This window comes from Parasteatoda tepidariorum, chromosome 6 (assembly GCF_982258835.1).
Source record: "Parasteatoda tepidariorum strain Cologne lab strain chromosome 6, Ptep-v5.0, whole genome shotgun sequence".
Classification (NCBI taxonomy): domain Eukaryota; kingdom Metazoa; phylum Arthropoda; class Arachnida; order Araneae; family Theridiidae; genus Parasteatoda; species Parasteatoda tepidariorum.
This window is the reverse complement of record NC_141760.1, coordinates 63,348,646-63,369,476: the sequence shown is the minus strand read 5'-3', so window position 1 is coordinate 63,369,476 and position 20,831 is coordinate 63,348,646. Positions and strand designations below refer to the sequence as shown.

General features: G+C 26.1%; 1 protein-coding gene across 2 annotated transcripts in view; it reads right to left on the bottom strand.

Moving 5' to 3' along the window:
• Positions 1 to 1,143: 1,143 nt before the first annotated feature.
• LOC107450130 (uncharacterized) overlaps positions 1,144 to 20,831 on the bottom strand; it is a 100,231-nt gene continuing 80,543 nt past the window's right edge. Inside the window, exon 2 of one of the 2 annotated variants that reach the window (XM_043050223.3) lies at positions 1,144 to 1,851. In XM_043050223.3, the coding sequence (XP_042906157.2) occupies positions 1,461 to 1,851 (391 nt within the window). In that variant the 3' untranslated portion in view covers positions 1,144 to 1,460. Of the gene's footprint in view, positions 1,852 to 8,019; positions 8,715 to 20,831 lie in introns of those variants that run through there. The other variant, XM_016065868.5, reaches the window with a different exon arrangement.

Below are 20,831 nucleotides of genomic sequence, written 5' to 3'. Positions count from 1 at the left end.
GGAAATTTCGTTCTCTGAGCTTCGTATTAAAAAGCAAACTTAATGAAGAAAAGGTACTAATACGTTTAGAAGAAACGGGGGGGAAAATAGCCATACTATTATTGACTTCAGTTATGCCTAATTAATTTTGGTAATAGGCACTACTGGTATTATGGCAATTAATGCAGCTAATGATGAGCTAGGTAAAACTGCATCAATATTGTGCTATTTTAATATAAATATTGTGGAAAGAGGTTTTTTATGACTTTTCAAAAATGATACGTTCCAGCGAAGATTGCTTGATTGAATTGGCCTCGAGAAACAACATCATGCCGGTGTTTATTTTGATGTGATGAATTATTGAGACATGCTTTGCTTCGTCTAATAAAGTAAAGCCACCGGATAGAACACAAAAATAATAATAAATAAATGGAATTATTTTATTGTTACTAGTTGTATTAACATAAGTCTTTCAATTTTGCGCATGATTCCGTATCGTTATTCAATACAGATTTATTGATTATTTACTTTATTTTCACCCCGTACGAAGAACGGACAGTCAGCTGGTAGGAAATGAAATGCAACATGGCATAATTTAAAAGTGTTTATCGTTGATCTATTCCGTTTATTTCAAATAACAGCTGTTGTTTAGTTCTTGATGTGAAATAAAAGAAATTACAGTATTATTTTTATTATTTGTCATCATTATTGTCTAGGAAATATCATCTTCAAATCAGCAAAAAGAGTACCAAACAGCAAATTTTGCCGTCTTAACTACATTTTCCAATATTATATTATTAAAATAGGAAGAAACTTCAAGAAAAACTCAAAAAATTATTTTATTTTTATAAGATAGTAATACATTAAAAATATCTATACAGCTGAAATATAATATTATATTTCAGCTGGTAGGAAATAAAATGCAACATTGCATAATTTAAAAGTATTTTATTGTTGATTAATTCTGTTTATTTTAAATAATAGTTGTAATTTAGTTTTCGATATGAAATAAAAGAAATTACGTTATAATTTTTATTATTTGTCATCATTATTGTCTAGGAAATATCATCTTCAAATCAGCAAAAAGAGTACCAAACAGCAAATTTTGCCGTCTTAACTACATTTTCCAATATTATATTTATTAAAATAGGAAGAAACTTCAAGAAAAACTCAAAAAAATTATTTTATTTTTATAAGATAGTAATACATTAAAAATATCTATACAAACAAAAAAATTCAAACACTCTCAACATTTGTAAGTATGTGCTATTGTAAACGATTGAAAATACCACATTCTTTTATAGTTCTTATTATTATCTCAAAAATACACATATAAAACAAATTCATCAATAAAATAACAAAGAACAGATTTCGACAACAAAACTGGATTTTAGTCTTCCTACAAATAAAGAATTTAACATGTTCGTACTACTATTCCAATTACATAAATCACATTTGTTCAAAATTTATGGAGACAAAAACTAAGATCCCCACCGCTTCATCGGTGACCACTCACCAAATCCTTCATCAAATATATCACTATCAAAACCTCTTGAATCAACTTCAGAAAATTTTCGTTTTTTAATATTATTCCGCCTTGCAATGTCTCCATGATGGTTCGTTACTGCATTTGAAGATAAAAGTCGCAGGAATTTCGACATTTTCGGATTTGTAGTGATGCCGTTCTGCTTGAATTCTAGTTCTTTTGCCAATTCCAGAAGCTTAGGAAGAGAATAGTATGAACTTTTTTCATCCAAATATTCAGTAATTGAGTCCGGTGGTAATGAATCAGTTTGAATGTCTCCGACAGATGTCGCCACTAGATACAAAGCCGCTGTCACTAATGTTCCAAAAGGAAATTTAAAAAATAGCCTGCAAAAATATTTAAAACATTAGTAAAGAGTCAAAAAGCAAAACAATTCTAGTAACTAACTTGTAGGAATGAAAAAAAAACTAAAATTTGAAATAATACATATTTTATTTTGCAGGCTGAACTTATAGTAGTCGGAAACGCAGCATTATTTGTTTTTATTTCGACTTTATTTAGTTATTTATATTTAATAATTTTTTCATTTTATTTATACATTTTAAATATAGTTTTATAATATATAAAAAATACAACATACATAATACGAGCTAACATAAAATATATATCAAAAAAATAAAACAGAAATTGAAATCATATGGAATACATAATGAATGTGTTTATAAAAGATTTAAGAATGAAAAATTAAATACGTGACAATTTCATATTTTAACAGATTAAGAAACTTTTTTGAAATTTTTTTATTTAAATTATAACTTGCGCCTTCAGAAAAAGAAATAAGAATTTTATATTGAAAACAGAAGTATTGGGTTTACAAAAGACAGTTTATAAAAGTTTGTATTTAAAATAATGCGATTCATCGTAACAAATTATTCCACAAATAAGTGATCTCTCACTAAAATTTATGAATTGAGAATGTCAAATGCTTTCAAAATAAAAAAAAAATTAAAAATTTCATTTGCCGAAAAAATATGCTAAAATATCGAAAAAAAATTTATTATTTATATTACAAATTCAAACGATTCCAATCAGTCTGAAATAATTTATATCTTTATCGGCATTATTTAAACAGATTTGAACAATTTTATTCAAAAAAGCAGCGCCTTTTTTTTTCCCTAACTAAAACGAAATTTTTTCTTGCGAAAGATGCATTAATTTCTTTGTTTTATTTGTTATTGGAATTACTGTAGATATTTTCTTTTTAAATTAGATACTTTCTGTAGAATGATATTATATTTATAAAATTCTACACTAAAGAAGTACTTTAAAAATTACTGAAAATTTCACATCGTGTTATGATTGAGTCAGATTTCTTTTCTTTTTTTTTAATTTTCTTTTTCTAGAAATTTATAAGTGAGCAAATGAATACACAGTTTCATAGTGAGGATCATTGTAACCATTAAACAATAAATAAATAAAATATGCAAAACAAATTACACTTTTTTGAAAATAATTACTAATTTTTGAAAATAAATTATCGATTTTTAATTAAATACGTCTGGAAGGCCTCTAAAAATGTGCTTGTTATTAAATATTTGTTTTTAAATATCTGCTTTAAAAAAATTGTCTTGAAAATACTATGGCCCCTGAACAGAGATTAATGATTGCTATTGTCTTTTGAACATATATGGCAGTATTTTTACTTTCGTTACTTGTACCGCCGGTACAAGTAAAAAGTACGTACTTTTACTTGTACTACGTTACTTTTTAAATTTAGTACTTTTACTTGTACTTTCGTTTCTTTTTTAGAGAAAAAGTACAAGTATTTGTAACGGAAATGTCGAATGAAATCGTTACTTTTTTCTAAAACTCGGTAAGCTTTCTGAAAAAAACAAAAAAACAAAATGCTTTGGAAATGCAATTATTTTGCAAAATGAATAAAAATATTAATTAGCAAGTTATTTTCATTAATTTTCGAGTTTTATGCATTTGTTTAATACATTTTAAATAAAAAATTTTGTATTTTGTTATTACGTTTTTCAATTTTCTGTTCGAACTCACTAATAATACATTTTTTGTCTTAATACATTTTTTACTAAATACATTTTTACCTAGTGCATTTTTTACTAAAATTATGTTTATGCCCGACCTTGTCAAACAATGCCCAGTCAAATCTCTAAGAACTTCAGAACTATTTGTGCTACTGAAAACTATTATAAATACTATTTTAACTCTTGAAAACTCGAAGGTATTAATTTAGCCGCTGATACTAAAATTCGTTTACAAATTTTAATTATTCCGTTAGGCAGAAATGTTCGGAAAATGATTTTCTTGCATGACTTCAGCATTAGCCATTGCTACAAATAAAATTGTAGACTGTTCTGCTTCAACTTATACTGCACATTCAATTATTTTTTACTAGCTCAAAGATCACAAAGCTTTCTGAAACCCCATGTTTGCTTTGTTTATGTTTGTGCTTTTAAAACGCGTTTCTATAAAGTAAAACAATTTGAAATCAATGGTATTTTAAATAAATAAAAATAAACTCAAAATTAAAATAAATAGATAAAATTTCTTTCTTGAGCAAATCCATAAAAAGTTTGATATTAAAATTATATTATACGATTATATTATGAAATTATATTATAATATTCTTCCGAATTTAAAAATAAATAAATGTCCATAACTTTCAAAATTAAAAATAATTAAATAAATAACAACAATTTTGCAAAAACATTAAAGAACATAAGAATATTATTCAATAAAATTTTAGGTGACTTTGAATTTTCGATTTCCTAGAAATGTACTTTTAAATCGTTACTTTTTTTGTTTAGTACCTGTACTTTTACTTGTACTTTTTACTCGTTACTTTTTAAAATAAGAACTTTTTACTTTTTACTCGTTACCTTTTTAAAAAATGCTTGTACTTTTACTCGTTACTTTTTAAAAGTAACGTTGCCATGTATGCTTTTGAATCAAACATTTATGAATAATGTTATTACCTCTAATTCATTTTACAAAAGTAGGATTTCGATTGACAACATAAAAAAATAGTACTATTGCGTCGTAGTTTAAATTAAAAAATATTTTTGTTTAAAACTTTATTCTTTTAGTATAAATAAAGTTTTATTTTTGAAGTAACTCGTACAGTGTAAGGAAAAAAATTAATTTTACATAAGTAGGATTTTGATTGACAACATGAAAAAATAATACTTTGCGTCATAGTTTTTGTCAAAATAAAAATATTTGCATATGATTTCCTTGTTTTCTTTCATCCTAAATAAAGTTTTATTTTTGCAGTAATTGGTACAGTGTAAGAGAAAAAACGAAGCATTTTAAATAACTTATGATACAAAGATTGGATTTCTACATACTGTGAGATACAATATTTATGGTTCGTGGAGTAGAAAAGTTTGATAATTAACTAGTGAAGCACATGTTTTAAATTATGAAATCAGATACAAACACGAATTATGAATTCTATTATATGAATAACATTTACATCGTTGCAATACCCGCGACGCACTTTTTAAATTTTTAATACAATTTGAAATTTATAACTGCATTGAATTATAATAGCATTCTAGTCTGCAGCAACATTAATAATGTGAGGCTTTGAACCATGATATCGATCTTTTTAAAACTTTTTTTACTTTGATTACATGATATTATGGTTAAAAGACAGTTTATCAAAGTTATCAAAGTTGCAGCAATTTTGCTTGGTAATGTAGTTCAAAGTAAAGGTATAGTTGTTTAAGGCACCAAAATTATTGAGGTAGTACATGCATATTAAGAATCCGCTATGTTAGTCTCATCAAGTCACCGGTAAAAATTAAGTAATTAAGAAATTAGTAAGTAAATTAAGAAAGTAAATTAGGTAATTTCCTATTGCGAGTATAATGCTGAATTCTACGTATTAAAATAAGTTTATCAAATAAGTGAGAGAGGAAATACATCTATGAAAAGTATGTTTTTTAATTAAAAATACAATATATTTCTTAAAATTCTTTAATTTGTTTGAGGTTGACTCAAGCAAATGGAAGATAATTGAGCATTATGTAAGGGTTTTTACAGATTAAAGAAAAAAGTATTTAGTAATTACGTAATTAAATATCAAAAAAATGATACTTTTGATCCACGTACGTGCAGATATTATTTAAATTAAGCCACTTTTAGTGAACCAAGGCAATGTGATTATGCCTTTATCATTTATTTTTTTTAATGTTATCATGGATTTTAATGATCATAAAAGATTATTATTTTACTGCTATAGTTGAATGTTATAACAATTACTACTAAGATCAGATAAAAAAGTAATAATTACTATAAAATGATAAAATAATATAACTGCACACTTCATATAGAACAATGAGAGAAAAAAAATGTGGTCAAAACTACCGGAATATGATGACAGGGTGCGTTGCCGAAGTTTTCAACAAAAAGTAAGTACTTTTCAAGCACTCAAAAAATATATGTAATCACTTTGAAAAATATTATAATTAGACAGGGTTGGCAGGTTTTTGACAATTGATGGTTTTATCCGGTTTTGTTTACAATAACGAAGACGATAGCGCGTCACAAACGATGAAATTAACAAGAGAAATGAAATTTTCTATCGCTATTGGAGAAAAAAAAATGACAGTTGTTTAGTTGGTCCCCGTAATCAGCAAAAATTGGAAAGATTTTTCGATTCTATTACAGAGGGCGGAAAATGAAGTCTGAAATTGAGAATCTCTTGCAAAATGCAGCAGGGATGCACACGAGAGACAAAAATCCTTACCACTGAATCCATCTCAGTAAACGCAAGTGCGGACTCGCAAGTATTTCATCAAACATGTAAAACAAATGGTGTTTTCTACAGACCGATGGTACGCCGAAATAGATTGGGGTTGAATTAATTGTGAAAACGTTGAACAATGTCTTTTTGCATAATTTTCGGCGAAAATCAACATGGTAAAGAAAAATATTACATTTCAGAAAAGGGAAAATTAAGCACTTTTTAAGAACACCCATGGAAAAAGGCACCTTTAAGAGCTTTTAAAAAACAAAGATCAAAAATAAGCACCTTTAAGCACTTTTTAAAAACGCTACGCATCCTGGATGATATTTGCTTTGTTTCTGGCTCTATATGAATCTTGGTAAGTTTTACCAAAGTACTTTGGTAATGATTTTGAAAAAATTCACAATAAAACAAATGTGGTAAAATTTGATAATTTTATCATGATACGGCATAAAAGAAAAAACAATTATTCGGTTAAGCTCCCCTTATGTATTTTTTATTAAATGTGTGGTAATAAGAAATATAATTTTGAAAACCAGAATTTCCGGAAAACCGTTATCATAAGAACGAACGAATTACGTAATAAATGATTTAAATACCGCATATTTTGGTTTTTATTACAAGAATTATGGTTGGTTTTTACCAGAAATTTTATTACCATACAGTACGGTAATTTAACCAGAATCGTTTCCTCCCTATAGAATATCTGGACACATACTGCTGTTATATTTAGAAAAAAAAGGGAAAAAAACAGTATTTTAATTTCCATCAAGTATTCCATTCTTTTCTCAAAGCCACACGAAGAAACTAAAAAACCTTGCATTCAACAAATGAATAAAAATTTATTTACAAGAGGCATAAATTTTTGGGCTTTCTTTGTAGCTTTAATGAAAGAAAAAAAGGGGGGGAAATGTATAACAAGCTCTTTGAATACAAGCATACATACGAAAATACTTGAATATTACCTTATAGCATTTATATACATAGTTTCTTCATTTTCTGCTCAAGTTTGCTCAGTTCTAAAATTTTCAGTAAATTTAAATCCATGTGAATGATGGTTTTAAAAGATATATTATTAAAACTATTATATTCCCATTATATTTTGCTATTTATGCTGGATCGTGAACATTTAAATTCGCGGGAATAAACAATATAACGAATTGCATGTACATTTAATAAAACTGAATATATTTTGTTGATGTATGTTTTTTTTTAAAAAAGTTATTTGTTCACGTATTATAATTATTATATTCTAAAAACTAGGTAAAAGTAAAAATTTTATAAATAAATAAAGTAATTATTTTACACGCAAACGCACATACAAGTTGTTATTGTGTTAATTTTTTATTTATGTATGTATTAATTTTCAGTTTCACCTGACGTTTCTTTTTCTTTATATTCCCGTCCATGTATGGCCAAAGGTCAAATTTTTTTGAAAATTAATATAAACAATAGCTTTAAAATATATTTCTCAAAAACATAGCACCCAACTTATTTTGGTATTTATGAAGAATTGTGAATACTGAAATGCGAATGAATATAAAAAAGGCACCACATTTTCCGATACATGTTAGACTGCAAACATTTAGTGGAACACGTTAAAAGGGTTCTCTTTGCATAGTTTCATACAACAGGGGAAAAAATCAATTTTTCCCTCACTTTAGAAACATGCAGACTTGAAGCAGACTTTTCTCCTCTGCTTGCATGAATATTCTAGATAGGCATGTAAATTTATAATTTCTAAATAAGGAGTACTCAAATAATAACAAAAAGGGAAGCTCAACAAAAACTAATTTATTTCCTATGACAGAAAAATACCTCAAAAAATTCTATAATAAGATCAAACATGAACAGTCAAACATACAGACAAAAACAACTGATTACAGAATCTTCTCTGCTATTGTACTTAAGAAATTCATCAAAATCGTACGCACAATAAGCACTTTAAAAGGCTATTGCGATATCAATTTCCAAATTGAAAAGGAAATACATAGTAACGACTGGAAAAGATGGTTGAAATAATTATATTCGTTTTAAGAGCGCACATCTGAAGAAAAATGATTTTTTCAAAGTTATCACCATCGCTTCATCGGTGACCAGTCACCAAATCCTTCGTCAAAAATATCGCTGTCAAAACCTCGAGAGTCGACTTCCGGAAATTTCCTCTTTTTTATGCTGTCAGTCATTCGTTTTTTGGCATAATGATTCAGAGCACTATTAGAAGATAGAAACCGCCAAAATCTCTCAGTTTTTGGGTTCGGAATGTTGGACTTATATCCACTTTGCTTGAAATCCAACTCTTTGGCAAGTTTTAAAATAGCTGGGAGAGAATAGTGTGGATTCTTTTCATCCAAGTACTCAGTCATGGAATCCTCAGACATGGAATCGACGTGAATTTCTCCAAGGGATGCTGCTGCCATATATAAAGTCGCCGTCAAAAAAGTTCCAAGAGGAAATTTTAAGAACAACCTGGAAATAAAATACACAAATGAACTAACAGAAGTGCGAAAGTATCATATGCGCATTCGCTAAAAATAATAGTGCATAAGCACAATGAAATAATACATATGACAAAATAGTGCATAAGCACAATAAAAGAAAAGATATAATAAAACAGCGCATTCGCACAATGAGATAATAGGAATGGCATAATAATGCAGAAGCATAACGAAATAAAAGATATGGTATAGTAGTGCATAAACATAATGAAATATAAAACATGGTACAAAGGTGCATGAGCACAATGAAGTAAAATTACAATTTTTAATTCAATTAGATTTTTGATTATTTAGGACCAAGCCCGATCAGATTATCAAGCATTCGGATAATTGGAAAAATATTTATTTTACGCGGAATAAAGCAAAATCTGATTATGAAGTAATACTTTAATGACTACAATAACAATTGCTTTATTTGACATTTCTTTTTCAGATTTTTGTTATGGAATATGCTGGCCTTAATCATGTGGCTTTAGGGAAAGGTTTTGAGTCATTTAAATAATAGCACATAGGATAGATTAATAGTTTTAAATATCAATCTTTAAATAATTAAGAACTCTTTTCTTCAGTTAAGGTTGATACATATCCAAATTCTCGTTATAGAGATTATTTTTAAATTTAATGCGTAATAGTTCTTGGAAGTTAATTATTGATAGTTAAAGATTTTCCCCAAAAGATGTCTGGCACCCTTTAGCGAAACAGTGAAAACAGTTAAATTTTTCCTTTTTAAAGTAAATCTCTTGCAAACTACCACTTCCCTAAAGAAGTCAAGAATATAAAACTGTGGAACAAGCAGAATTGTATGCTTTTTTTCCGATACTATTACTTGATTAAGCACTTGAAATTCTGCCCTGTCTTCTACGCCAGCTTCAGAGCAAATAATACTTCGATCATTATAATGAAGAACTGTGGCGAAGTAATTTGTATTGAAATTATTTATTTAAATACTCTAAGATAATATGATCTTACAGAGTAAGTATGTTTTAAAGCTGTTTTTAAATCGCATTTAAGTGAATAATTTATGCAATATAAAATACTAATGACGAACCATCTTAAATTAAATCGTATTTTAAAAGTATTGAATAAAATACATGAGGGTAAAAAGAAGGTAAATAAAACAAAGGAATATAAACATAAATACATATTTAAGATAAGGAAAAAATACCATTATACACCGAAAGTAGTTTTCTAGCTTTTAAAATCAATATATATAATATTTAAATTTATCATACATTTATACTTACTGGTACGTACTTAAAAAAAAACTTTTAAAATCATTTTTATTTCCTATATAAATTTTGGTTCAAAAATATTTTAGAATTATTGACAATGATATTTTTGATGGATTGCGAAAAACAGCAGAAACAACATCTTAACAAACATAATAATTTATTTTGTCAGTACAACATGGATTAAAACTCAAATACTTTGAAGATATAATTTCAAGAAGTGGATAAATAATTCATTTCTATCGAAGTATTTTAATTATACTCTTCAAAATATTTCAAACATCTGAGCAAATTTTTGGATTTTCGATTAAAACAAAATTGCTTAATAAGTATATATTGTCAAGCAATTAATATCTTTAACATTTTCAAATCGAAAAGAGGATTAGAATAAAATCAAGTATGAGCTTATTAACTTAAGAGTTAATTACGCGTAGCAACTGCAAAATGTTAAACTTGGTTGTAGAGAGAAATTTAATAAACAAAGATTTTTACAAGACTATTCAGAGAAACTAAATTTAATTTTAAAATGAAACATTTTGCTCATTTTATTGAATTATTTTTATTGCCAGGGTAAGGTTTATATAGTTATTAAAACCCATAAATGTTGCGAAAAACTTCTGGGGGAGGTACGGCACATCATAAGGATTGTGTAGAATTGTATAGGAACTCATAACCGCAAAAGTTGTCTTAGGCCGCTGAAGGCGCTTTCCTATTATGAAGCAGATATGTTGAAGCAGATCTAGCTAGCTTAATGCAATATATTGATTCGACAAACTTGTCCAATTGGTCCTCTAGTCATTAAATTACGGATAAAAACCTAATACTAAATTAATTTAAATACAATATCCGTTTCTTAGGAAATAATGGAAATCTAAACTTGTTTTTTAGCCAGATAACATATCCATACTCTCTAGCACAAACGAACTAAAATCCGTTAAAGAACCTTGGGTAATTTTGATGAAAAAAAATATGCAAATAACTGTCAATGAAATAATAAGGATGAATTGCTACTAGCAATGTAGATTGCTTTGAGGAAAATAGATTTAGAAACCTTAAAAGGATTTTCTACTGTAGTATGTCAATAAAATTATTTCATGTAATTAATCGAAACGATGCATCATGCGATTGCACGGAGAGAAAAATTCTGATAAAATTACCGTACTGAATGTTAAAGACACTTCTGGTAAATAAAAACATATTTCTAGAAAACAAAATCAAAATATGCGGTATTTAAACCCTTCATTTCGTAATTTTTCCGCTTATATGGTCACGGTTTACCAGAAATTCTGGTTTTCAAAATTATAGTTCATGTTACCAAACATATAGTAAAAAATAGAAAACAGAAAATTAAATTTAACTAAATAAATGGTTTTAACGCCAGACTAAGGTGTCCATGCCATAAGACCACCATACTAAAATAAAAATTACCAAATTTTACTACATTTTTCCAAACATGTGTTAAATGCATACATTTTATAACTTGTGTTAAACACATGTTATAAAACCATATTTTTTCTACTAATTTTACCAAAATCAATACCAATGCACTTGTACGAAAATTGCCGAGCGCTTTGGACCTACAATAATGGAAGAGACACTTTCAGTTTTTTCAGTTTTTCAGTGATTATTTTATATTTTTAAAAGTGTAGTAGATTTTTCATACTTAGCAATAAGGTTTAAAACATTCAGAGGGTTGAAGGACCAACAATAAATTACAAAATGAATCAAGTAAAACACTCAATATCAGAAAATCAAGCAATAATCTTGTAACTTGTATCGATTACTTTATTTGTTATTTGCAATAACTACATAAAATTTGTAATCTAACTTAATTATTAATGGAGACATAGACATTTTTATAAAAAATTAATTTTCTGTCTAATATTTTTTCTGCTATAACGCCAAAAACATTCATTAATGTTTTAAAATATTATGCGAACAATTTAAAATAATTTACAAAATTTTTGTTTCAAAATTTGAAAACTATTCATGGAAGATATGAATATTTAAAGTTGCTCTTTTATACTGCACATGCATGAAAAAAGTGTAAAATAATATTTTCAAACTTTTGTGGTGAATCGTAATTGGCAACTAATGAAAAAAATCTTTGAATATCTTAAAAATTTTTAAAAATTCAAATAAGATATTTAAATCAGATTTTTTTTTCATCAGTTGCCAAATATGACTTCAAAATTATGAAAAAAAACTTTCACATTTTTTCGTGCAAGCGCAGTATAATAGAGCTAATTTAAATACTCAAATCTTGCGCAGTTTTAAATGATTTTTTTTCAAATTTTAAAACAATAATTTTGTTAATAATTTTAAATTGCTCCAGAAATATTAATAAATTTTATTGAATAATTTTTAAGTTATAGCAAAGTTATAGCAAAGTTATAACAAAGTCTATAATCTCCATAAATATTTAAGCTGGGTTTACAAAATTTTATGAAGTTATTGCATATAATTTACAAGTTACAAGCTTGTTGCTTGATTTCCTGGCAGAGGGTTCTCAAAAATACTTATCTTTTATACACTACCCTTTGTAACAACTTTTTAAATGTTTTTAAGGTGTCAATCTTTAGAACTATTTTTATACCTAACATTTTTACAAACGTTACGTATTTAATACCTAAATTTGATGGATTATGCTGCAAGAGAATGTTAAACTATATGTACCAGAATATGAAATTATTTTCTGTGTATATTTTATAAATATGTGCATACTGCATATGTTAACCAATTTTTAGAGGCTAACACAAGCAATAAATTTGTGCAGTGCAACGAGATATATCCGAAAAGCAGACGACATTTTTAGATTCCAGTTCATCAGATAATTACTAAAACTATTGCTTGCATATTTGGAAGATTAAAGCGGAGTTATAAACGTGTACCCGTTACGGGAAAATAAAAGTAGTGGGGATTACTCATTACGGGACTATAAGGTTAAAAAGTTTAAATATATTTCATTGCCTAAAGAGTTTTCTGCTGTTATAATTGATTTTATCTTCTAAACGATTGTGTAAAATCCGAATTCCGTAAAATAATAAAAAATTTTATGGTCTTGTTAAGTTAGAAAATCATAAGAGCTTCTTGATATATTTTACTTCAATGTCATTTTTGTATGAGCTGGTCCTTCACCTAAGCACCCGAAATATCTTTAGCGATACGGATACTCACTTTCTGAAAAGTAATTATCAAGACTCAACTCTTTTAGAAAACATAATCATCATATTTATAAAATTTAATTTATTTACATTTTATTCTTTCTTAATTGTTATGATATATAATAAAATTCAATGAGCTTGTTAAATAAACAAAATGGGGAATTCATTTAATATGCCAAAATGCATGAAAATTGCTATAATTAAATTAAAATTTTATTATACTACTTCACGCGTTTTAAAATTATACTATTACTATTGAAATAATACTATTACTGTTCGTTAATAACTACGTATTTCCTTTTTTCATAATTAATTAAATGAAAGTAGTTCTAATTTTCCTTACAGTGTATTTATTTCCTTTTATTAATTAAACAATTTAATCAAAGGCAGTAATAACGAATTCTTTTTTTAATATAAATTTTTCTAATAGAACTTTTAAAAAAAACTTTCTTGGATACGTGCTTTATTATATAAAAATAATCTTTTTCAATGTTTTTTTATTTAAATTAAAACTGCATTGTTTTGTGTTTAAGAGAGAAACAAACATTACACCTCTACTTTCAGTTAGACCAATTAAAATATGACTTATTTATTTTAGAGAAGAACTGAAAAGATTATTCTTCTTTGTTTACCGACTACAAAACAATTAACTTTTTCAACTGAATTGAAATTCTCTCTGGGTTTCCTTTTCTAAAGTTTTGTTTACATGAAAATGTGTTAGATATGACACGCATCTAAGTGATACAGATGAAGTTATTAAAAATAATTTGGACAACGCTTTTCAGTTTCGCATATAGTACAACTACAGATTTTATGCAAATTTAATATTAATGTCGATCATAGATTTTTATCTCTTTGACAAGACAAAGCTTCTTCAAAAGTAAAACTATTGATTTAAATTAATTAGTATAACTATAGAATTTATAATAGATCATTATTAAAGATTATTAAGAAAGGAATATTAGATTCTGAAGAGATTTTAATAACGTTTATTTCATATATACATTTTACTAATCTTATACATTATTATTGTTTACGAAATTTTAGATGACATGAAGACAATACTGTTTTACCTGTAAATATAAGTTTAATTTTATAGGTAAATTTTAAATTAATATTCATAATTAAGCTTAATCAAAATATACCAGAGAATAATAATATATTAAGAATAATAAAAATATTCGGATAAAATTACGATAGATAATTTTAGGTAAAAAGTACAAACGCTCAGTGTGCCGGTACTTTTTACTTAAAAAAATATTTTAAAAAAAGGATGCAAAGATTTTGAAAAGATGACTTTTGTTAAAACGTCGAAACTACCAATGACATAATTATTAATTCAAAAGAAATGGAAGTCAAATTATCAATTCAAATGTTTAGATGCAAATTTTGATTCCAAAGTTAAATACGTTTTCTTTTTTGTTGCACTAAATACTTGAAATTTTAAGCATAAACTTTTTAGCCTCAACAGTTAATACATTTTAAAACATTTTTTTCTTGTTTTTCGTTAAAGATTTTAAATTTTTAAGTATACTTTTTTTTCTCTGACTTATTTTAAAAAGATAAGTTTTGGCAAAACGTCGACAATCTTAATTATGTAATCGTTAATCCAAATGCATTATTTCCTAAACTATTTGGCATGAAGATTAGCTAATATAAAGTTGATTAACAAAATAATATTTATGTATAAAGCTAAATTGAGAAAAATATAAGTTATAACCATATTTCGAAACTATTCCAAATTTTGAAAAATCATGATTACAATAGCAAATGCATTTTTATATTTAAAGAATATTATTTTCTATTAATATGAATCAGCTTACGATAGATGTACATTAGAAACTTATCCTTATTAGGAACATAACTTTTCCCTAAGGTTGATTAACACTAAGTGTTATTAAAAATAATGAAGCCTTCCTTGGTTCAAAATGTTGTTAATGAACACTTATTTTAAATATTAATTTATAAAGCTTGCAGGAAACATTCATCTTAAGTGGCCTGTTTTATGTATAACCTGATTAGGTCATGTTTGGAAATTAAATAAGCTTTTTAATAGTAATTATAGATCCATATAATTCAATTAAACTTGATGCGATAATAATTGCACTTTAAAACACTTTATTAGAAGTGTTGAAGTCAATTTTAATGGATTAATTACATAGCTTTATATTTATAGTTTCTTGGATATTATATAATTTAACCATGAAATTACTGAACATTTTTTCAGCCATAGTTCCGGTGTTTCCCTAAAACATCTTTACACTTTATATTTTGTATATTTTGTAAGGCATAACTTATAAAATAGCTTGGGAAATTAGTGATTGAAATTTTATTTAGTATACTTAAAACGACTTTAGAAAAGTTTTAATAATTTATGTAATTTCACATTTATATCAGAACTATTAGAGGCAACATTTACATCAGAATTTCGTTATTAGCCTTTTCAAGTTTAAAAACGAAATGATTTTCAATTTATTTATAATGCAGCTTATATTATACTGCATATAGAACCTCAAACAAGGCAAGAAATTCTTTTAAAATGATTGTACTGCATGGTAATGACGTTTTTGGATTAAAAAAATAAACAATAATTCTGATTAATAAAGCTAAAATACACAGTATTTGAACCATTCGTTAGAAAAAAAATTTCATGCATACAGTAACGGTTAACCAGAAATCCTTTTTTTCAAAATTGCAATACTTATTACCACATATTTATTAAACAAATACAAAACTTAAAAGTAATTTGAACCGAATAAATGGTTTTTATGCCATTCTTTATGATATCCTGATAAAATTACCTAAATTTACAAATTTTGTCACACATTATAAAATTTATTGCTATATAAAATTTCACATTTTATTGTAAGTTTTACCGAAATCATTGCCAAAGCACTTCGACTAAATTTTCCGAGGTTTCAGTGCTTTTCCAAAGAGCTAAGAACTTGCTGTAAATTTTACCATATTCTGATAGTTTTAACAATACCTTTTCTCAACTTTAAAGCAGTGATTCTAAAATTTTGATCGAGAAACCAGAATAAATCAATAAGCAGTCTGATAAAAGCAGTGTAAGCAAGCAAAAGATACAGGTCTCTAGAATTTAAAAACAAATGTTTTAAATTTTAGAAAAAACACTGTTTGGAAATTAGAAAAAAATACTTTTAAAAATTGCTTACGACAAAACGCTGTGCATGTATTTTCTAAAAGAGCAATTTTTTAAGATTATATGTACATGTTATTTTTATTATATCCGTGATATGTATTTCCTATTATAAAGAAAATAAAAAATAAAAATATTTAAAAAAAACATTAAAAGAAAATAATACAAAAAAGAAAATTCATTAATTTTTCGCACCTTATTTATTTTGAAATTTCAAGTAATTCATGAAATTTTTAATTTAAACTAGATGTAAATATAGGTAAGATGTTGAATATAAATAGGGTGTTCAATATAAATGGTATAGGATAATATTCAGTAATCCTAAGGGGGTAATAACCCCCAAGGATTCTGGAAAGTGGTGCCTTCATATTTGCATATGGCATTTCAATATTTATTTCCTAATTGCATATAATTAAATTTTTAAAAAAAAACATACGCATTTATCTGTAGAATCTTAAAGTTTAGCAAAGTTCATTTAATGTTACAAAAAAAAAATAACTTCGATTCAATTAAAACTTCAAATTTTTAAATTTAACTTTATTTTCTAAGTAAGGTGCCTGATTTTATGACTTGAAAAATAGTTACTGTATAATTTTATAGTTTTAAAAGTTTAAAATTTAGTTAAAAATCTTCAGGGTATTAACCTTTGGATGATAACTAATTCCATATTCTGGAGTTTTTTTAAAAAATAAGATTATAGGAAAAGCAAGCAAGAACAGCCGTAAACATCATTAAATAACACGCTTGTTGCAATGAAGCTTAATTTAAATAACAATAAATTTTCAGAAAACATTGTCATTTTAATCATCTTTGATAAGCTACTAAATAATAATTTCAAAAACCCCATTTGAATAATGAATACGATGCACGCAACTTGGAAGTTTTTATTGTACTGGATGATATCTTTAAAATTCCTATGCCACATTTAATTTTTATTTGTCTTCAATATACTCTAGGAATATATTTTAAACTAGAGAAAATTACAGTTTTCTTTCATTAAACCTTAATATTTTAATTTTAAATGCAAAATTACCAACGACTTTTTAACAGATACGTTTATTTTGTATTTTATGCTTTTTTAAATATTTGATACACATGGTCGCTATAATTTTTCTTTAAGGGCATTAAATTTTTAGAACTTTTTCCATATGGAAAAAGTTCCAAAAATATAAGCATATTGCAAAAATTGGAAGAACCGTAAGTTAAATTAAAGGAAACGTAAAAAAAGTTTTTCAAAAAAAAGGAAAGCTTGAAAAACTGGTTGAAGTATTATCAAGTAGTAGACTTAAGTGAAATGGATATATTTTCGAGAATTCAACGAACTTAGAATAGTGATGATAGTAATGTAAAACTATGCAAGCTTAGAATGACAGGAATTTGACGAAGAACAGATACAAGAGAACACATTTAATTGCTACATTATATTCAACGTAGCACTTCTAAATAACGAAACAAGCCATGAATTCTGCAAAAATGCAGTTATTTAAAGGAAAAATGTTTTCGAACACAATTGAAAGTTTTTGTAATAGAAATAAAGTTGCATTTATAAATTAAAATTAATTAAAGATATCATGTGTAGAGTTAGTAGAGACATTAATTTCTGATACACTAAATATGATTTTAATTGAAATTTCTTGTTGCCAATTCTGCAAAACATTTAAAAATGGCTATAGAATATTAACTTTAAATTATTTTAATTAATTTCAAATTAATATTTAAATTATTTAAATTAATTATTTTTAGAAGATTTAAATTCACTAAAATACTAAAATATTTCATTGTAATAAGCAAGAAAAAAAATCGGAGTTCTTTTTAATTTAATTTTTAATATCGGAGGCGAAAATTTACAGTAGCAGCCACTGTGCAAATTTCAGTACACTAGAAAATTCGATAATAGAGTTAAGAGTGGCCCACAGATTAGAGACACACACAGATTTTTTCTTATAGATAGATATCCTTGATAATTGTAGTAAGCAGGAAAAATTAACGTCCTAAAAACTTTTTTCTAGCGAAATTGCAATTTTTCAAAAGCAATTCCAAATGCTTATATATTAAATAAAATTGAACCATTAAATTTAAAATTAAGTAAAGATAATATGCGTAGAGTTAGTGGATACTTCTATATAGTATGCCCTAAATCTGATTTTACACGTAGAAATTTTTTTACAATGCTTGCAGAAAAAAATAATAATAATATTAATCATTCCGTTAGAAGTAAAACCAAGTATACGGAATTTAAGCCATTCATTTCATAGTTTTTTTGTTCAGATGATAACGATTTACCAGAAATTCTGGTTTTCAAAATTATGGTTTTTATTACCACCAGATTTAGTAAAATATACAACACTGAAAACTAAATTTAACCGAATAAAGGGTCTTATGCCATGTTCTAAAGTATCATGATTCTAACTTTTACTAAATTTTATCACATTTGTAAAATTTTATCACATATTATTAAACCGCAATGTATTGTTAATTTTACCGAAATCACTACCAAAACTCTTCGGTAAAAATTACCGAACTTTTCAGTGTTTCCATAGAGCCAGAAACATGATAAACTTTATTATATTCTGATAGCTTCTTTTAACCAATAAGTTTTCAGTGGACATGCCTTTTCCTGTCTATGGGAAGATTTGGTACCGCTAAATTTTGTTTTTATAAACAATTAAGTTAACTTAATTTCAGTGTATGAAATTTAAATTAATCTTTTTGTATGAAACATATCGCTGAATTCCCCATACAAAAATAAAGAAGAAATTAGTTTCCTGAACAAATTAATAATAAGTTCAATAGCTGTACTTATTCGAAAAAAGTTAGACAATCGGAATATACCAGCAGGAAAATCATAAACAAACTTTTTAAATGTGTCTTTTTTTAAAAACTTGTAGATCAAGGGTTTACCCGAGAGTTTAAATAATAAATTATTGCATAAAAAAGGTCAATATTTCTTTGTAATTTTACTAGGTTTAAAATTAGTGTTTTGGTTATTTATTTGATTACTATCTTTGTACTCAATTCAATTGATAACGGAAAACTTTATAAAATATGATGTTACTATTGAAACCGATAAGTAATCAGTACAATGCAATTAAATATTTTTTAATCATTATTATCTGCATAGACCATAAAATATGCAATTACCACTGATAACATCAAGCAGAATTTAATTTTTATGTTGGCCTTAACAGCGACTTCATTTAATGTTGTTATTTTCTAATTATTTCTAGCTTGAGGTGAATGACTTTGGACATAGTCTTAAATCATAATTACTTTAAGGATAGTTTAAAAGGATCTGAACTGTCGTGTGAACTTAGGCTCATTCATTTAATGAAAATTAATGGAGAGCGTTTTTTACAAGACCTTTTTCTGAACAAAGATTTCACTAGATAAAAAAATTATTCTTAATTAATTTAAATATTTATTTTGTAGTGCGATTGAATTTTATGCTTATCCGCTAAATAGGATTTTTATTTCGAAACAATATAAACTGTACACATGCATTTTATATATTTGAAGATTTTTTTTTTCAATTTCGAAAGAGAGAGTTTTTTACCACTGTGTTCATTAAAATTATATGATTTTAATAAACTGATACTTTTTTGATAAAATATTATTGTCTCCACACATATTTAGTGTATAAGCATTCGGTGTATACTTATTTGAAGTATACGTGTTCTATGTATATGTATTCGGTGTCTTCATACACTACAAGACCCATTTTTCATTCGAAAAGTGTTATTATTACTAGTAGTAGTAGTATTTTAGATATTCATGGAGAATCTTTTTATATGAAGATAGATTACTTTTTTTACATTTTTCCCTTTTCCTTATAAAAATGTTTTGATTATATTGTTTTCAAAATATAGATAGTGCGGAAAAGGATTTTGTCTGGGACCAATTTTAAATTTTTATTTTTTTTTTATTCAGAAATAAGTAATTAAAATAAAGTTTTGTATGAAATACATTATAAGTAAGTCGATTAATACATTTTTTTTTCGAATTAAATGAAATTTATTCAAATAAAATTTGAAATGAATGATCAAAATCAATCCATAGTACGGTATATTTTACCTCAAACCACCCACCATATGCTATGCTACAACTACTAGATAGTATCTAGCAGTTACTCCTCCTTGGCTAACGCTCATTTTGATTTTTTCAATCCCTACTATTAGTTCACACTCTCCCTATATCTTGTTCAAAATTTCAATCGTTAACAAAATACTTTTTATTCATAAACTCAAGTTCAAATGCATTTTTTTCTCAAATTGTAGTTTATGACACTTGATGTTAATACAGATTTTTTTCAAATATTAATTCATTAATTAAATAGGGATGAGCAAAAAACGAAATTGAATCTTCTGATTGGTTGCAAAATTTTTTTTTTCTTATTTGATGATAGTTCTCTACAGAATGGTTTTTTACGTCTGATTAAGAACTATAAGAATAAAAAAAAGAAGCAATATGAATGCTCTTATTTCAGTATAAAGAATCTTTAAAATCGTATCCTAAGAATTCTTTATTTTACGTTTTTT